Here is a 20,424-nt window from a genome sequence, read left to right on the forward strand (position 1 = left end):
TCAAAACAATCGATGCTTTTACCAACTGCTTTTATTCATGGGGGGAGAGGGAGGGGGGGAGGAAGGAAGGGGAAGAGGGGGAGGGAGGGGGGAGAGGGAGGGGAGAAGAGGGAGAGAGAGAGGGATGGGGTTACTGAGCTGCCACACGAGAGGCGAGGCTGGGCTGGGCGGTTCTCTGACCTGCCCACACTTGGGGCACAGCCAGGAATCAGACACTCATGGCTCCGCTGGCATCGTCCGTGCTCAGGATCCAGGCTGAAGCTAATCTCCGTCCACACAGATGAGACTCCTCTGCGGGCCAGGGAATCACAGCACGTTCCCAAGGCGGGAGCACTCGCTGCAAACGGGATCAGGGTGGCATCCGATTCCAGGGGGACTGCACCACTAGCAACGGGCTCCGGGATTGCACCTGCCGCGCTCGGAGTGACTAAAGCATCTTTGATTGAGGGGAAAATGCACTGATCTTCCGAGCAAATGTTTCAGCGACTAGCAGTGGGAAAACTAGAGTGGCATCGGCACAGACCTGGGGCAGAAAGAACAGGCATTTAATACACAGCGACCCCTCCAGCTGCTGTCTGCCTGGCCTGCCCCACCTCACCACACTGCCCCCACTCCCCAACCCTGCCCCACCTCACCACACTGCCCCCGCTCCCCAACCCTGCCCCACCTCACCACACTGCCCCCGCTCCCCAACCCTGCCCCACCTCACCACACTGCCCCCGCTCCCCAACCCTGCCCCACCTCACCACCCCCGCTCCCCAACCCTGCCCCACCTCACCACACTGCCCCCACTCCCCAACCCTGCCCCACCTCACCACACTGCCCCCACTCCCCAACCCTGCCCCACCTCACCACCCCCGCTCCCCAACCCTGCCCCACCTCACCACACTGCCCCCGCTCCCCAACCCTGCCCCACCTCACCACACTGCCCCCACTCCCCAACCCTGCCCCACCTCACCACACTGCCCCCGCTCCCCAACCCTGCCCCACCTCACCACCCCCGCTCCCCAACCCTGCCCCACCTCACCACACTGCCCCCACTCCCCAACCCTGCCCCACCTCACCACACTGCCCCCGCTCCCCAACCCTGCCCCACCTCACCACACTGCCCCCACTCCCCAACCCTGCCCCACCTCACCACACTGCCCCCGCTCCCCAACCCTGCCCCACCTCACCACACCGCCCCCACTCCCCAACCCCGCCCCACCTCACCACACTGCCCCCGCTCCCCAACCCCGCCCCACCTCACCACACTGCCCCCGCTCCCCAACCCCGCCCCACCTCACCACACTGCCCCTGCTCCCCAACCCCGCCCCACCTCACAAGACACTGCCCCCGCTCCCCAACCCCGCCCCACCTCACCACACTGCCCCCGCTCCCCAACCCCGCCCCACCTCACCACACCGCCCCCGCTCCCCAACCCTGCCCCACCTCACCTCACCGCCCCCGCTCCCCAACCCTGCCCCACCTCACCACACCGCCCCCGCTCCCCAACCCTGCCCCACCTCACCACACTGCCCCCGCTCCCCAACCCTGCCCCACCTCACCACACTGCCCCCACTCCCCAACCCTGCCCCCACCTCACCACACTGCCCCCGCTCCCCAACCCTGCCCCACCTCACCACACTGCCCCCGCTCCCCAACCCTGCCCCACCTCACCACACTGCCCCCGCTCCCCAACCCTGCCCCACCTCACCACACTGCCCCCGCTCCCCAACCGTGCCCCACCTCACCACACTGCCCCCGCTCCCCAACCCTGCCCCACCTCACCACCCCCTGCCCCACCTCACCACCCCCGCTCCCCAACCCTGCCCCCCCTCACCACACTGCCCCCACTCCCCAACCCTGCCCCACCTCACCACACTGCCCCCACTCCCCAACCCTGCCCCCCCTCACCACACTGCCCCCACTCCCCAACCCTGCCCCACCTCACCACACTGCCCCCGCTCCCCAACCCTGCCCCACCTCACCACACTGCCCCCACTCCCCAACCCTGCCCCACCTCACCTCACCGCCCCCCACTCCCCAACCCTGCCCCACCTCACCACACTGCCCCCACTCCCCAACCCTGCCCCACCTCACCACACTGCCCCCACTCCCCAACCCTGCCCCACCTCACCACACTGCCCCCACTCCCCAACCCTGCCCCACCTCACCACACTGCCCCCACTCCCCAACCCTGCCCCACCTCACCACACTGCCCCCACTCCCCAACCCTGCCCCACCTCACCACACTGCCCCCGCTCCCCAACCCCGCCCCCACCTCACCACACTGCCCCCGCTCCCCAACCCCGCCCCCACCTCACCACACCGCCCCCGCTCCCCAACCCCGCCCCCACCTCACCACACTGCCCCCGCTCCCCAACCCTGCCCCACCTCACCACACTGCCCCCGCTCCCCAACCCCGCCCCACCTCACCACACTGCCCCCGCTCCCCAACCCTGCCCCACCTCACCACACTGCCCCCGCTCCCCAACCCTGCCCCACCTCACCACACTGCCCCCACTCCCCAACCCTGCCCCACCTCACCACACTGCCCCCACTCCCCAACCCTGCCCCCACCTCACCACACTGCCCCCGCTCCCCAACCCTGCCCCACCTCACCACACTGCCCCCGCTCCCCAACCCTGCCCCACCTCACCACACTGCCCCCACTCCCCAACCCTGCCCCCCCTCACCACACTGCCCCCGCTCCCCAACCCTGCCCCCCCTCACCACACCGCCCCCGCTCCCCAACCCCGCCCCCACCTCACCACACTGCCCCCGCTCCCCAACCCCGCCCCCACCTCACCACACCGCCCCCGCTCCCCAACCCCGCCCCCACCTCACCACACTGCCCCCGCTCCCCAACCCTGCCCCACCTCACCACACTGCCCCTGCTCCCCAACCCCGCCCCACCTCACCACACTGCCCCCGCTCCCCAACCCCGCCCCACCTCACCACACTGCCCCTGCTCCCCAACCCCGCCCCACCTCACCACACTGCCCCTGCTCCCCAACCCCGCCCCACCTCACCACACTGCCCCTGCTCCCCAACCCCGCCCCACCTCACCACACTGCCCCTGCTCCCCATCCCCGCCCCACCTCACCACACTGCCCCCGCTCCCCAACCCTGCCCCCCCTCACCACACTGCCCCCGCTCCCCAACCCTGCCCCACCTCACCACACTGCCCCCGCTCCCCAACCCTGCCCCACCTCACCAGACCCGGCTACCCACAGTGAATCTCATCCTCTCCCGACACCAGCCAGTGTGAGCACAGTGCTGTATACACTCAGTGTACAATCACAGGTGCCCAATATGAGCAAAGTAGTGACAATGAGTGAGAGCCTGTTACTAAGCACAATCAGAGCCAGTGAATGCAGTAGTGCACACACCTCTCAGTGTGAGCACAGTAGTGTACACCCTGTGCCAGTGATAAGATGCTACCCAGTCAGTGGTGTGATTAAATGCTTTATTCCCCGTTAGTTTCGGCTCGAGGTCACGTGGAGGGACAATAGCCCATCGATAGGCACAATCCCCTGGACCCGGGCCCTGACTGTGACCAGACAGCATAGCTCTGTACCCATCACCCGACAGTGGCGAAAACTGGAGTACTGGGGATCTCGGAGAGATTTCAACTGGCTCCATTGTTTACATCACTGAGGGGCGAGCAGAGGAATCTCACCTTCACGGGCTTTGCGTCCATGCGGATTTTACCCCAGGAAACAGCTTCATCCGGTTTGGCTCCTGAATCCGACCCGTCAAATTCCTGGCCCGTGTTCACGTACACAGAATAGTCCGCACCATTCCTCTGTTAGTGAGGGTGGAACAAGAGATGGATCAGGATCAAGGGAACAAGAGATGGCTCCGGATCAAGAAATGGAAGTGTATCGCGAGTACTGACCATGAGGTTGGCGTTGGCGATATGATGCTTCACCACACCCCCACCCAGAATTATCATCCCCGTTTGCTTGGCGTACACAGCCTGGTTGTTGATTCTGCGGATGTCTGGATTAAGGTGAAGAGAGGAACAGGCATCACCGCCGCGCCGAACTACATCACCACCGCCTCGCCGCATTACACACACACGGTCACAGTGACACACACACACGGTCACAGTGACCCACACACACACGGTCACACTGACACACACATACACACAGTGACCCACACACACACACGGTCAGTGACCCACACACACGGTCACAGTGACCCACACACACACGGTCACACTGACACACACATACACACAGTGACCCACACACACACACGGTCACAGTGACCCACACACACACACATACACACACAGTCACACTGACACACACACACACACACACACACACACACACACGGTCACACTGACACACACATACACACACGGTCAGTGACCCACACATACACACACGGTCAGTGACCCACACACACGGTCACACTGACCCACACACACGGTCACTGACCCACACACGTGGTCACACTGACCCACACATACACACACGGTCAGTGACCCACACACACACGGTCAGTGACCCACACACACGGTCAGTGACCCACACACACGGTCACACTGACCCACACACACACACACGGTCACTGACCCACACACGTGGTCACACTGACCCACACATACACACACGGTCAGTGACCCACACACACGGTCACACTGACCCACACACACACACACGGTCACTGACCCACACACGTGGTCACACTGACCCACACATACACACACGGTCAGTGACCCACACACACGGTCACACTGACCCACACATACACACACGGTCAGTGACCCACACACACGGTCACACTGACCCACACACACACACACGGTCACTGACCCACACACGTGGTCACACTGACCCACACATACACACACGGTCAGTGACCCACACACACGGTCACACTGACCCACACATACACACACGGTCAGTGACCCACACACACGGTCACACTGACCCACACACACACACACGGTCACTGACCCACACACGTGGTCACACTGACCCACACATACACACACGGTCAGTGACCCACACACACGGTCACACTGACCCACACATACACACACGGTCAGTGACCTACACACACGGTCACACTGACCCACACACACACGGTCACTGACCCACACACGTGGTCACACTGACCCCCACACACACACACGGTCAGTGACCCACACACGCGGTCACACTGACCCACACATACACACACGGTCAGTGACCCACACACGCGGTCACACTGACCCACACATACACACACGGTCAGTGACCCACACACGCGGTCACACTGACCCACACATACACACACGGTCAGTGACCCACACACGCGGTCACACTGACCCACACATCCACACACGCGGTCACACTGACCCACACATGCACACACGGTCAGTGACCCACACACGCGGTCACACTGACCCACACATACACACACGGTCACACTGACCCACACACACACGGTCACACTGACCCACACACACACGGTCACACTGACCCACACACACGGTCAGTGACCCACACACACGGTCACACTGACCCACACACACACACGGTCAGTGACCCACACACACGGTCACACTGACCCACACATACACACACGGTCAGTGACCCACACACACGGTCACACTGACCCACACATACACACACGGTCAGTGACCCACACACACGGTCACAGTGACTCACACACACACACACACACACACGGTCACACTGACCCACACATACACACACGGTCAGTGACCCACACACACGGTCACACTGACCGACACATACACACACGGTCAGTGACCCACACATACACACACGGTCAGTGACTCACACACACGGTCAGTGACCCACACACACACACGGTCAGTGACCCACACACACACACACGGTCAGTGACCCACACACACGGTCAGTGACCCACACATACACACACGGTCAGTGACCCACACACACGGTCACACTGACCCACACATACACACACGGTCAGTGACCCACACATACACACAAGGTCAGTCACCCACACACACGGTCAGTCACCCACACATACACACACGGTCAGTGACCCTCACACACGGTCACACTGACCCACACATACACACACGGTCAGTGACCCACACATACACACACGGTCAGTGACACACACACGGTCAGTGACCCACACATACACACACGGTCACACTGACCCACACACACGGTCACACTGACCCCCACACACACACACACAGTCAGTGACCCACACACACGGTCACACTGACCCACACGGTCAGTCACACTCACACACACAGAGTCAGTGACCCACACACACGGTCACACTGACCCACACGGTCAGTCACACTCACACACACAGTCACAGTGTCCCCATACACACACACGGTCAGTGACCCACACACACACACGGTCACAGTGTACACACACACACACACACACACACACACACACACACACACACACACACACACACACACACACACACACACACACACACGGTCACACTGACCCACACATATACACACACGCTCAGTGACCCACACACACGGTCAGTGACCCACACACACGGTCACACTGACCCACACATACACACACGCTCAGTGACCCACACACACGGTCACACTGACACACACACACGCTCAGTGACCCACACACACGGTCACAGTGACCCACACATACACACACGCTCAGTGACCCACACACACGGTCACAGTGACCCACACATACACACGGTCAGTGACCCACACACACGGTCACAGTGACCCACACATACACACACGGTCAGTGACCCACACACACGGTCACAGTGACTCACACACACGCTCAGTGACCCACACACACGGTCACAGTGACCCACGCGCACACACACACGGTCACACTGACCCACACACGGTCAGTGACCCACACACACACGGTCACACTGACCCACACACGGTCAGTGACCCACACACACACGGTCACACTGACCCACACACACACACACTCAGTGACTCACACACACACAGGAAATTGAAAGCAATCCCACTCCGTGACAGGCTCTATTTCTATTCGCCCTGCAGGCCCCGCTCTGACTCTCAGCATTAATAACTATCCCCCGCCCCACGCACCTTCAACGATATCAAGCACCAGCCCGGGGTTCCTGTATGAGTGGAAGTAGATCATGTCACCGAGAGAGCCATCTGTCAGGGCCGGGCTGAAGACGGGAATGTTATTCTGCAAAACCAAGAGGATCAACATAGGAGTGACACTGAAACAAGTGAATGTTGCAACAAGGGGCAAAACACTAGCCGCGCGCACAGGGGGGGGGAATGGCGCGGACGGGGGGAATGGCACGCGCATGGGGGGGGGGGGGCGGGGGGGGGGGAAGAATGGTGCACACGGTGACACCACGTTGAAGGATTCAGTGAGACGGACACATAGACTGAATACTGTACCTTGGAGGTCCAATAGTAGACTGACTCTGGGTTATCGATCTCTTTCCCCAGTCGAGCAATCACCTTTGATGGAGTCCACTTCATCCCCTGCAACAAGAACAACATTGCAGTTACATCATTTCCTGCAGCACACCCTGCATACTCGCATCACCGTGGCAACCGGGCACAGGACTGAAGCTGCTGGGAATTGGGGCTTTAAATAATGGCTCCTTTAGAGGAGAGAGGGGCTCCCCGGGGCTCACTGGGCAAATGCCTCATCAGTTCCAGGGCTACGCAGACGGGGTGACCCAGACTTGCACCGTGGAGCCTCCTGGAAAGTGTGTGGCCCTGACCAGACATGGCTGTGTGTATATATCAGGCTCAGCTTTGCTGCCCCTCGCAGTCGGATAGCCCACTGACTGATTAGTCAACAACTCCATCATCGTCATATCACATGACTAACATGGTCTCAATACCTGACAACATGGCCGCTCACATTGGGTAAGATTCCTGGGCCAGCGGGTTTAGTGAAGGCTACTCTCTGACTGGTCAAAATCCACAAATCAGGGAGCAGGCTTTTCCAATGCTGCAGGCCCAGGGAATGTAAAGAGCTCATTAAGTTGCACAAGGCTGTGTGTTCACGATCATAACAAGAACGAGGAAGCACTCCACAGGCCAGCTGAGGAGCTTGTGGGCTGCATTTGGTACTCTCTGCCAGGAGGGTTTGCTGGTTCAGCCCTGGCGCTACTCCATCAGACACTCTGCATGTAACGGGACAGTCCGGCTCGTAGGAGCAAGCGCTCGCTCACGGGAGGGCCTTCTGCACTGGGTACAAGAAACCACGCTGAGGAGAACCTGAACTGTAATAGAGTGCAACCTCATCCCAGCACCTTCAGGGGAAGCAGGCAAATAAAGTAAATTCACAGCCACTCCTGTATTACAATGTCTGCAACATTAAACAGGAGGAGGAAATTCAGCCCCTCGAGCCTGTTATATAGGAACAGGAGGAGGCCATTCAGCCCCTCGAGCCTATTATATAGGGACAGGAGGCCATTCAGCCCCTCGAGCCTGTTACTTAGGAACAGGAGGAAGCCATTCAGCCCCTCAAGCCTGTTACTTAGGAACAGGAGGCCATTCAGCCCCTCGAGCCTGTTACACAGGAACAGGGGGAGGCCATTCAGCCCCTCGAGCCTATTATATAGGGACAGGAGGCCATTCAGCCCCTCGAGCCTATTATATAGGGACAGGAGGCCATTCAGCCCCTCGAGCCTGTTGCATAGGAACAGGGGGAGGCCATTCAGCCCCTCGAGCCTATTATATAGGGACAGGAGGCCATTCAGCCCCTCGAGCCTGTTACTTAGGAACAGGAGGAGGCCATTCAGCCCCTCAAGCCTGTTACTTAGGAACAGGAGGAGGCCATTCAGCCCCTCGAGCCTGTTACTTAGGGACAGGAGGAGGCCATTCAGCCCCTCGAGCCTGTTACTTAGGAACAGGAGGAGGCCATTCAGCCCCTCAAGCCTGTTACACAGGAACAGGAGGACATTCAGCCCCTCGAGCCTGTTGCATAGGAACAGGGGGAGGCCATTCAGCCCCTCGAGCCTATTATATAGGGACAGGAGGAGGCCATTCAGCCCCTCGAGCCTGTTACTTAGGAACAGGAGGAAGCCATTCAGCCCCTCAAGCCTGTTACTTAGGAACAGGGGGAGGCCATTCAGCCCCTCGAGCCTATTATATAGGGACAGGAGGAGGCCATTCAGCCCCTCGAGCCTATTACTTAGGAACAGGAGGAGGCCATTCAGCCCCTCGAGCCTGTTACTTAGGAACAGGGGGAGGCCATTCAGCCCCTCGAGCCTATTATATAGGAACAGGAGGAAGCCATTCAGCCCCTCAAGCCTGTTACTTAGGAACAGGGGGAGGCCATTCAGCCCCTCGAGCCTATTATATAGGGACAGGAGGAGGCCATTCAGCCCCTCGAGCCTGTTACTTAGGAACAGGGGGAGGCCATTCAGCCCCTCGAGCCTATTATATAGGGACAGGAGGAGGCCATTCAGCCCCTCGAGCCTATTATATAGGGACAGGAGGAGGCCATTCAGCCCCTCGAGCCTGTTACTTAGGAACAGGAGGAAGCCATTCAGCCCCTCAAGCCTGTTACTTAGGAACAGGGGGAGGCCATTCAGCCCCTCGAGCCTATTATATAGGGACAGGAGGAGGCCATTCAGCCCCTCGAGCCTATTACTTAGGAACAGGAGGAGGCCATTCAGCCCCTCGAGCCTGTTACTTAGGAACAGGGGGAGGCCATTCAGCCCCTCGAGCCTATTATATAGGAACAGGAGGAAGCCATTCAGCCCCTCAAGCCTGTTACTTAGGAACAGGGGGAGGCCATTCAGCCCCTCGAGCCTATTATATAGGGACAGGAGGAGGCCATTCAGCCCCTCGAGCCTGTTACTTAGGAACAGGGGGAGGCCATTCAGCCCCTCGAGCCTATTATATAGGGACAGGAGGAGGCCATTCAGCCCCTCGAGCCTGTTACTTAGGAACAGGAGGAGGCCATTCAGCCCCTCGAGCCTGTTACTTAGGAACAGGAGGAGGCCATTCAGCCCCTCGAGCCTGTTACTTAGGAACAGGAGGAGGCCATTCAGCCCCTCGAGCCTGCTCCGTCATTCAATCAGATCATGGCTGATCCCTTACCCAACAGAAATCTATCGCTCTCAGTCTTGAAAGCTCCAATTGACCCCCAGTATCCACAGCTTTTTGGGGGAAGAGAGCTCCAGATTTCCACCACCCTTTGTGTGAAGTGCTTCCTGATTTCACTCCTAAAGGACCTGGCTCTAATTTTAAGACTATGCCCCCTTGTTCTGGACTCCCTCACCAGCAGAAAGTTTTTCTCAATCTACCCAATTGAATCCTTTTGTCATTTTAAACCCCTCAGTTAGATCATCCCTCAACCTTCCAAACTCGAGGGAATTCAAGTCAAGTTTACGCAACCTGTCCTCATAGTTTAACCCTTTAAACCCCAGACCAGACTGCGAACCTAATGGAAAGCTTCAATCCACTACCATTCTATCTAATGGATCAGGCTCATCTCACCTGCTCGTTCTGCTCCAGGACCATCTGATCCAGAATCGGCATCACCCAGTCCTCGAACTTGCAGTAGTTCTCATTGGGCACCAGTAGATTTCCGATTCTGTCAAGTAATCACCAAATGATTTACACCCAGATCAAAATAATAAATCATCGGTCTTAGAAATGAGCAATGGCACAGAGATTTAAACTCCAGCCTTTCCCTCTGGGAACTGCAATCAAACCCAGCTCACACTAAAGTGGCACACCTCAGAGGCTGGGCCGAGATTCATTATTGGGACAGTGTAGAGGGAACTTCACTTAGTATCTAACCTGTGCTGTACCTGCCCTGGGAGTGTTTGATGGGACAGTGTAGAGGGAGCTTTACTCTGTATCTAACCTGTGCTGTACCTGCCCTGGGAGTGTTTGATGGGACAGTGTAGAGGGAGCTTTACTCTGTATCTAACCCGTGCTGTACCTGCCCTGGGAGTGTTTGATGGGACAGTGTAGAGGGAGCTTTACTCTGTATCTAATCCGTGCTGTACCTGCCCTGGGAGTGTTTGATGGGACAGTGTAGAGGGAGCTTTACTCTGTATCTAACCCGTGCTGTACCTGCCCTGGGAGTGTTTGATGGGACAGTGTAGAGGGAGCTTTACTCTGTATCTAACCCGTGCTGTACCTGCCCTGGGAGTGTTTGATGGGACAGTGTAGAGGGAGCTTTACTCTGTATCTAACCCGTGCTGTACCTGCCCTGGGAGTGTTTGATGGGACAGTGTAGAGGGAGCTTTACTCTGTATCTAACCCGGACTGTACCTGCCCTGGGAGTGTTTGATGGGACAGTGTAGAGGGAGCTTTACTCTGTATCTAACCCGTGCTGTACCTGCCCTGGGAGTGTTTGATGGGACAGTGCAGAGGGAGCTTTACTCTGTATCTAACCCGGACTGTACCTGCCCTGGGAGTGTTTGATGGGACAGTGTAGAGGGAGATTTACTCTGTATCTAACCCATGCTGCACCTGCCCTGGGAGTGTTTGATGGGACAGTGTAGAGGGAGCTTTATTCTGTATCTAACCCGTGCTGTACCTGCCCTGGGAGTGTTTGATGGGACAGTGTAGAGGGAGCTTTACTCTGTATCTAGCCCGTGATGTACCTGCCCTGGGAGTGTTTGATGGGAGAGTGTAGAGGGAGCTTTACTCTGTATCTAACCCGTGCTGTACCTGCCCTGGGAGTGTTTGATGGGACAGTGTAGAGGGAGCTTTACTCTGTATCTAGCCCGTGCTGCACCTGCCCTGGGAGTGTTTGATGAGACAGTGTAGAGGGAGATTTACTCTGTATCTAACCCGTGCTGTACCTGTCCCGGAGTGTTTGATGGGACACTGTAGAGGGAGCTTTACTCTGTATCTAACCCGTGCTGTACCTGCCCTGGGAATGTTTGATGGGACAGTGTAGAGGGAGCTTTACTCTGTATCTAACCCGTGCTGTACCTGCCCTGGGAGTGTTTGACGGGACAGTGTAGAGGGAGCTTTACTCTCTATCTAACCTGTGCTCTGCCTGCCCTGGGAGTGTTTGATGGGACAGTGTAGAGGGAGCTTTACTCTGTATCTAACCCATGCTGTACCTGCCCTGGGAGTGTTTGATGGGGCAGTGTAGAGGGAGCTTTACTCTGTATCTAACCCGTGCTGTACCTGCCCTGGGAGTGTTTGATGGGGCAGTGTAGAGGGAGCTTTACTCTGTATCTAACCCGTGCTGTACCTGCCCTGGGAGTGTTTGATGGGGCAGTGTAGAGGGAGCTTTACTCTGTATCTAACCCGTGCTGTACCTGTCCTGGGAGTGTTTGATGGGACAGTGTAGAGGGAGCTTTACTCTGTATCTAACCCGGACTGTACCTGCCCTGGGAGTGTTTGATGGGACAGTGTAGAGGGAGATTTACTCTGTATCTAGCCCGTGCTGCACCTGCCCTGGGAGTGTTTGATGGGACAGTGTAGAGGGAGCTTTACTCTGTATCTAACCCGTGCTGTACCTGCCCTGGGAGTGTTTGATGGGACAGTGTAGAGGGAGCTTTACTCTGTATCTAGCCCGTGATGTACCTGCCCTGGGAGTGTTTGATGGGAGAGTGTAGAGGGAGCTTTACTCTGTATCTAACCCGTGCTGTACCTGCCCTGGGAGTGTTTGATGGGACAGTGTAGAGGAAGCTTTACTCTGTATCTAGCCCGTGCTGCACCTGCCCTGGGAGTGTTTGATGAGACAGTGTAGAGGGAGATTTACTCTGTATCTAACCCGTGCTGTACCTGTCCCGGAGTGTTTGATGGGACACTGTAGAGGGAGCTTTACTCTGTATCTAACCCGTGCTGTACCTGCCCTGGGAATGTTTGATGGGACAGTGTAGAGGGAGCTTTACTCTGTATCTAACCCGTGCTGTACCTGCCCTGGGAGTGTTTGACGGGACAGTGCAGAGGGAGCTTTACTCTCTATCTAACCTGTGCTCTGCCTGCCCTGGGAGTGTTTGATGGGGCAGTGTAGAGAGAGCTTTACTCTGTATCTAACCCGTGCTGTACCTGCCCTGGGAGTGTTTGATGGGGCAGTGTAGAGGGAGCTTTACTCTGTATCTAACCTGTGCTGTACCTGCCCTGGGAGTGTTTGATGGGACAGTGTAGAGGGAGCTTTACTCTGTATCTAACCCGTGCTGTACCTGCCCTGGGAGTGTTTGATGGGACAGTGTAGAGGGAGCTTTACTCTGTATCTAACCCGTGCTGTACCTGCCCTGGGAGTGTTTGATGGGGCAGTGTAGAGGGAGCTTTACTCTGTATCTAACCCGTGCTGTACCTGCCCTGGGAGTGTTTGATGGGACAGTGTAGAGGGAGCTTTACTCTGTATCTAACCCGTGCTGTACCTGCCCTGGGAGTGTTTGATGAGACAGTGTAGAGGGAGCTTTACTCTGTATCTAACCCATGCTGTACCTGCCCTGGGAGTGTTTGATGGGACAGTGTAGAGGGAGCTTTACTCTGTATCTAACCCGTGCTGTACCTGCCCCGGAGTGTTTGATGGGACAGTGTTGAGGGAGCTTTACTCTGTATCTAACCCGTGCTGTACCTGCCCCGGAGTGTTTGATGGGACAGTGTAGAGGGAGCTTTACTCTCTATCTAACCCGTACCTCATTAATCTGTCCAGCCCCTCCATACACCAGAAATATACCGGTTTGTTATTTCCCCCGATGGTTGCTGGGTCTGGTTCCACCGGCGCTGGACCTTCTCCAGTACCATGCCCTGGTGAGCTGAGACAGTGAATGTTGACAGGCTATTCAGCAATGGAGTGCACCACATCCAAGCCTGACTTTCCCAGATAGCCAACCAGATGCCTTCCAGCAAGTGTCAGTGGCCAGCGAGCAGGAAGCGGAGCCCTGGCCCAGAGACCGGAGCCCTGGCCCAGAGACCGGAGCCCTGGCCCAGAGACGCCGAGGTAAATTCTGGCTCCAGCTGCCTGCCTGGCTGAGATCCGCTCAGAGAGGTGATGGAACCTGGTTAGTCTGACTGGGTACTGACGGACTCGGTGACTGTCCACGTGGGGAACCAGCTGGCTGCGACTCGCTGCTCACCGGGGTGTGGCTTCACACCGCTTGCTAGCACGGTACTTCAACATGCCAGCTGGTCGGTGCTGCTCAATCCCAGAACTGAGACACACGCCCCATTCACAGAGACAATCCCACTTTACATGGCACCCTGGCCAGTACTTGGAGGACAGTCTAAAGCTGCTGACGGACAGGTGAGAGCGCCCAGTGCTTTAACACAAAACGGCCTTGTCCCAGGCCATTACACTACCTGTTAATCCCATTCTCACGAAGCTCTTTACCCTTCAAGCTGAAATCCCCCAGGAAGGTTGGAGCGAGACACTTGATGAGATCCTCCTCAATACCACCAGCTGTGGTCACCACACAGTCAACCTGTGGAGAAGGCGAGAGTGAGTGAGGCAAGACAACAGGAGTGAAAGGTCACTGGGCAGCAGGATTAACAAACTCTCCCTCCATCAGGTGACCGTTAATACCCTGTCCCCAAATGAACCTGTGCTACCATTGAGCTGGATATATCATCAGGGTTCCTGCTCCTGATCACTATCCAGTGACTCCCACTGCCACACACAATATATAGATATATACATTCGTACACACACACACACACACACAGACAGAGACACATAGAGACACACACACACAGACAGAGACACATAGAGACACACACACACAGACAGAGACACATAGAGACACACACACACAGACAGAGACACACACACACAGACAGAGACACACACAGGCAGAGACACACAGACAGAGAGACACACAGACAGAGAGACACACAGACAGAGACACACACAGACAAATACACACAGACAGAGACACAGAGACACACACACACAGAGACACACACAGGCAAATACACACAAGACAGAGACACACACAGACAGACAGAGACACACAGACAGAGACACACAGACAGAGACACACAGACAGAGACACACAGACAGAGACACAGACAGACAGAGACACACAGAGACACACAGAGACACACAGACAGAGACACAGACAGACAGAGGCACACAGACAGAAACACACAGACAGAGACACACAGACAGAGACACACAGACAGAGACACACAGACAGAGACACACAGACAGAGACACACAGACAGAGACACACAGACAGAGACACACAGACAGACAGAGAGAGACACAGACAGACAGACACAGACAGACAGGGACACACAGAGACACACAGACAGACAGACAGAGACAGACACACACAGAGACAGACACACACAGAGACAGACACACACAGAGACAGACACAGAGAGACAGACACGGAGAGACAGACACGGAGAGACAGACACGGAGAGACAGACAGAGACACACACAGACAGAGACACACACAGACAGAGACACACACACACACACACACACAGAGACAGACAGAGAGAGACACACACAGACAGACAGGGACAGACACAGACAGACAGGGACACACAGACGGACAGACAAGACAGGGACACACAGACGGACAGACAAGACAGGGACACACAGACGGACACACAGACAGAGACACACACAGACAGAGACACACACAGACAGAGACACACACAGACAGAGACACACACAGACAGAGACACACAGACAGAGACACACAGACAGAGACACACAGACACACAGACAGACAGAGAGAGACAGAGAGAGACACAGACAGACAGGGACACACAGACAGGGACACACAGAGACACACACAGACAGAGACAGACAGACAGAGACACACACACACAGAGACAGACACACACAGAGACAGACACACACAGAGACAGACAGAGACACACAGACAGGGACAGACACAGAGAGACAGACAGGGACACACAGACAGACAGAGACACACACAGACAGAGACACACACAGACAGAGACACACACAGACAGAGACACACACAGACAGAGACACACACAGACAGAGACACACACAGACAGAGACACACACAGACAGAGACACACACAGACAGAGACACACACACACACACAGAGACAGACAGAGAGAGACACACACAGACAGACAGGGACAGACACAGACAGACAGGGACACACAGACGGACAGACAAGACAGGGACACACACACAGACAGGGACACACAGACAGACAGACAGGGACACACACAGACAGACAGGGACACACACAGACAGACAGGGACACACACAGACAGACAGGGACACACACAGACAGACAGGGACACACACACACACACACACAGACAGACACACACACACAGGGCCGGGCGAGGCTGTGGCTCCTCCTGTGGGTACATTGCCTCACTGACTTGCTTCGCACATGCAGAGTAAGATCCCGGAAAGCTGCCAGAGTCTGAATCAGGAATTCTAGAATTGTACCTGGGTGTGGGGCGCTGTTCGCAGTTTAAGTGGGCATCGTCTGATGGTTTCACACAGCCACTAACACACCTCCCTGGACTCCCAGTGACAGCACTGCCCGGGACAGCTGATATCCGGGCTCGGTACCAATCGCCCATTGTCAATGATAGGAACGTGTGGATTAAATGTGTGGGTGTGAAGCAGACTGTACCATGTTATGCTGTGCGAGGTAGCGAATGGTCTCTCGGACCCCAGAGCTGATGAGGTTGGAGGTGTATCCCAGGAAGATGGTGCAGCCCGAGCACTCCCGCTGGCACGGGTTCAGATTGATTGCATTCAGTTCAGCTTCATCGACCGGCTCCAACTTCTTGTCGATCTGAGGATGGAAACAAACATCAGATTCCACCCTGTCCAGATCTCCTCATTCCCCCGGCACAAGTCACTGACCGGGAGTGGACCCGGCCAGTTTACCCCAAGCAGGTGCGATTGGGGGCTCTGATACCAGCACCCCCCCCCCCCCCCCGGGAGACCGGGCTCCGATACCCCTCCCCCCCCGGAGACCGGGCTCCGATAACCCCCCGCCCCCGGAGACCGGGCTCCAAACCCCCCGCCGCCCCGGAGACCGGACTCCGATACCCCTCCCGCCCCCCGGAGATCAGGCTCCGATACCCCTCCCGCCCCCCGGAGATCAGGCTCCGATACCCCTCCCGCCCCCGAAGACTGGGCTCCGATACCCCTCCCAAGACCAGCCTCTCTGCACATGGGTAATGGAGAGGTGCAGGACTCACTGCACCATCCCACCAACCTGCTCTCAGCAATGAACCCTGTCTCTGTCATGTCTCCAAAGTCTCTCGGTACCCACTTACTTGCCCCGGTACCTGGGGCCATCCTGGTCTCAATGATCCACACTGCAGTTACCCACTGAGGGGATCGTTGTGCCTCATTTATAATTATCAAAATATAGATTTCTGCAGAAACATGAGAAAATGCTGAAGGTGACGGGGCCAGTGGGCCCAGAACTCACTGCTCTGGCGTTTTAACCCCACTGAGCTTTGGGGGCCCGAAAGTCAGACAGATTATTGCAGCTATCTCTCACCCTCTGTGTGATGGAGTTCTTCTCATCTCTGATCTAAAGTAGTTTTCAATAGTTCATAGTGGTGACCTCTGTCACACTGTCATAAGAACATATTAAGAGCAGGAGGAGGCCATTCGGCCCCTCGAGCCTGCTCCGCCATTCAATAAGATCATGGCTGATCTTCGACCTCAGCTCCACTTTCCCCCCGATCTCCACATCCCTTGATTCCTAATTTCCATCCTGCCTAATTCTACAGCGAGATACTTTGCAGGAAGCACCTTGAGAAGATGTGCGGATTCCTACCATTGCATTGATCTGTTGTACCGCCTGTCCGAAGCTGGTCGCCTGGTAGCCAGTGGTCAGGTAGGACTGCATCAGTGCGTGGTGGTCAATGCCTCTGTTGAAGTCGTAGCCCTTGACCTGCAGAGTCCCCTCGGGGATTGAGGCACTTTGCTTGAGCACCGCATTGAGGGCCACTGGAGGAACAGAGTCCACCATCCCGCGAGCTGCTCACCCAGCTGCCGTTCAAACCTCCTTGTGGGCAGAGTCTGAGGGACAGGAGAAGCCGACCGTTAGAGAGCGAGCTGTGGCTGCGAGGCCGGGTCATTGAATATATTCAAGGTGGAGAGACACAGATTTTTGAACTATAGGGGAGTCAAGGGTTATGGGGAGCGGGCAGGGAAGTGGAGTTGAGGCCGAGATCAGATCAGCCATGATCTTATTGAATGGTGGAGCAGGCTCGAGGGGCCAAATGGCTGACTCCTGCTCCTATTTCTTATGTTCTTATGTAGTGTCGGGATGTGGCTGGACTCGGAATCCAGAGGCTGGGAGTTCAGTGACTAGTGGGGTACCGCAGGGATCGGTCCTTGGACCCCAGTTATTCACAATATATATTCATGATCTAGACGCGGGAACTACAGGTAGATGTAATATCTCCAAGTTTGCAGACGACACAAAGTTGGGTGGGCGTGTGTGCTGTGAGGAGGATGCCGAGAAACTCCAGTATGATTTGGACAGGTTGGGTGATTGGGCAGAAGCATGGCAGATGCAATATAACGTGGATAAATATGAGGTCATCCACTTTGGTGGCAAAAACAGGAAGGCAGATTATCTGAATGGCAAGATTGGGAAAAGGGGAAGTGCAACGAGACCTGGGTGTCCTTGTGCACCAGTCGCTGAAGGTAAGCATGCAGGTGTAGCAGGCGGTTAAGAAGGCAAATGGTATGTTGGCCTTTGTACCAAGAGGGTTCGAGTACAGGAACAAGGATGTCTTGCTGTAGTTGTACAGGGCCTTGGTGAGATCACACCTTGAGTATTGTGTGCAGTTTTGGTCGCCTTATCTGAGGAAGGATATTCTTGCCATGGAAGGAGTGCAGCGAAGATTCACCAGACTGATACCTGGGATGGCAGGAATGACGTATGAGGAGAGATTGGGTCGACTGGGCTTATATTCGCTAGAGTTTAGAAGAATGAGAGGGGATCTCATTGAAACTTACAAAATTCTAACAGGACTGGACAGACTAGATGCAGGAAGGATGTTCCTGATGGCCGGGGAGTCCAGAACCAGGGGTCACAGTCTAAGGATAAGGGGTAAGCCATTTAGGACTGAAATGAGGAAGAATTTCTTCACCCAGAGAGTGGTGAACCTGTGGAATTCTCTACCACAGAAGGCAGTTGAGGCCAATTCATTAAATATATTCAAGAAGGAGTTGGATATCACAGAATCACAGAAATCACAGAAACCCCACAGTGCAGATAGAGGCCATTTCGGCCCATCGAGCCTGCACCGACACATATCCCACCCGATCCCCGTAACCCCGACACCAACACATATCCCACCCTATCCCCGTAATCCCACGTATTTAATCCCCCTAACACTAAGGGTCAATTTATCATAGCCAATCAACCTAACCCGCACATCTTTGGACTGTGGGAGGAAACCGGAGCACCCGGAGGAAACCCACGCAAACACGGGGAGAATGTGCAAACTCCACACAGACAGTCACCCGAGGCCGGATTCGAACCCGGGTCCCTGGCGCTGTGAGGCAACAGTGCTAACCACTATGCCACCGTGCTAATATATTTCTTAAGGCTAAAGGGATCAAGGGATAAAGGGAGAAAGCAGGGACAGGGCACTGAACTTGGATGATCAGCCATGATCTCATCGAATGGTGGAGCAGGCTCGAGGGGCCGAATGGCCTACTCCTGCTCCTATCTTCTATGTTTCTATGTTTCTCTGTCACCGCGGCAGGTCTGAAAAATAAAAGGCCGGCGTCAGTGAGAGTGACCGTGAGGCTGTCGGCCTCGCCCGCTCGGGCCTGTCTGACTCCAGCCCCAGGCCAGCCTGGAGCGGCCGAGCGACACCCTCGGTCACCGCCTCAGGCCAACAAACGGCGGCCGAGCCCGCGGCTCCCACAGCCCGAGCAACCGGCCATAGAAATACTGGAGCCAGGGTCAGGCTCCGAGTGCGGGGCCCGGGCCTCGCTCTCTCACACAGGCTGCCCGCCGCGCTCGGCCTTTCCCGGGGAGGAACCATTAACCGAGGCCGCGAATGAGCCCGAGTGAGTGGCCGCCCCCGGGCCCCAACCCCCGGCCTCTCTCCCCCCGGGCCCCGGACCCCAACCCCCGGCCTCTCTCCCCCCGGGCCCCAATCCTCGGCCTCTCTCCCCCCGGGTCCCGGCCTCTGTTTCTCTCACCTGCAAATCAGCGGCGCCGAGCGGAATCAAACTGCGGCTGCGTGGGTCAGTGAGGGGCGGGGCCAGTACTGAGTCCGGGGGCAGTACTGGGTCAGTGAGGGGCGGGGCCAGTACTGAGTCCGGGGGCCGTACTGGGCCTGGGAGCGGGGCCAGTACAGGGGGCGGGGCCAGTACTGAGTCCGGGGGCGGGGGCAGTACTGGGCCTGGGGGCGGGGCCAGTACAGGGGGCGGGGCCAGTACTGAGTCCGGGGGCGGGGCCAGTACTGAGTCCGGGGGCGGGGGCAGTACTGGGCCAGGGGGCGGGGCAGTATTGGGCCTGGGGGCGGGGCCAGTGCAGGGGAGAGCAGC

The 20,424-nt window shown here is 56.9% G+C and overlaps 1 protein-coding gene across 3 annotated transcripts; it reads right to left on the reverse strand.

Annotated features, from left to right (window-relative positions):
• Positions 1-13: 13 nt before the first annotated feature.
• On the reverse strand, positions 14-20,165 carry dhps (deoxyhypusine synthase). 3 transcript variants are annotated; one of them, XM_085971910.1, is made up of 10 exons: positions 20,077-20,165; positions 17,684-17,928; positions 16,517-16,681; positions 14,234-14,355; positions 10,448-10,544; positions 7,382-7,468; positions 7,055-7,160; positions 3,884-3,987; positions 3,665-3,790; positions 14-523 (listed from the first exon to the last, which is right to left on the reverse strand). In XM_085971910.1, the coding sequence occupies exons 2-10, from the start codon at positions 17,876-17,878 to the stop codon at positions 428-430; spliced, it is 1,098 nt and encodes a 365-aa protein (XP_085828036.1). In that variant the 5' UTR covers positions 17,879-17,928; positions 20,077-20,165; the 3' UTR covers positions 14-427. The 3 variants fall into 3 exon arrangements, with proteins under 3 accessions (XP_085828036.1, XP_085828038.1, XP_085828035.1); XM_085971912.1 differs by lacking the exon at positions 20,077-20,165 and adding an exon at positions 19,522-19,950; XM_085971909.1 differs by lacking the exon at positions 20,077-20,165 and adding an exon at positions 18,877-19,168.
• Between the last annotated feature and the right edge of the window lie 259 nt (positions 20,166-20,424).

The sequence above is a fragment of the Somniosus microcephalus genome, chromosome 31, assembly GCF_052327205.1.
Source record: "Somniosus microcephalus isolate GS21.2 chromosome 31, FLI_Smic_1.0, whole genome shotgun sequence".
NCBI classification, from domain to species: domain Eukaryota; kingdom Metazoa; phylum Chordata; class Chondrichthyes; order Squaliformes; family Somniosidae; genus Somniosus; species Somniosus microcephalus.

Coding starts and splice junctions, on each gene's coding strand:
- dhps (XM_085971910.1), bottom strand. CDS start 17,878: ATGGTGGACTCTGTTCCTCCAGTGGCCCTCAATGCGGTGCTCAAGCAA. Junction 14,356..16,516: donor ACCTCGCACAGCATAACATG/GTACAGTCTGCT, acceptor CCTTCTCCACAG/GTTGACTGTGTGGTGACCAC. Junction 10,545..14,233: donor CGTGAGAATGGGATTAACAG/GTAGTGTAATGG, acceptor ATTACTTGACAG/AATCGGAAATCTACTGGTGC.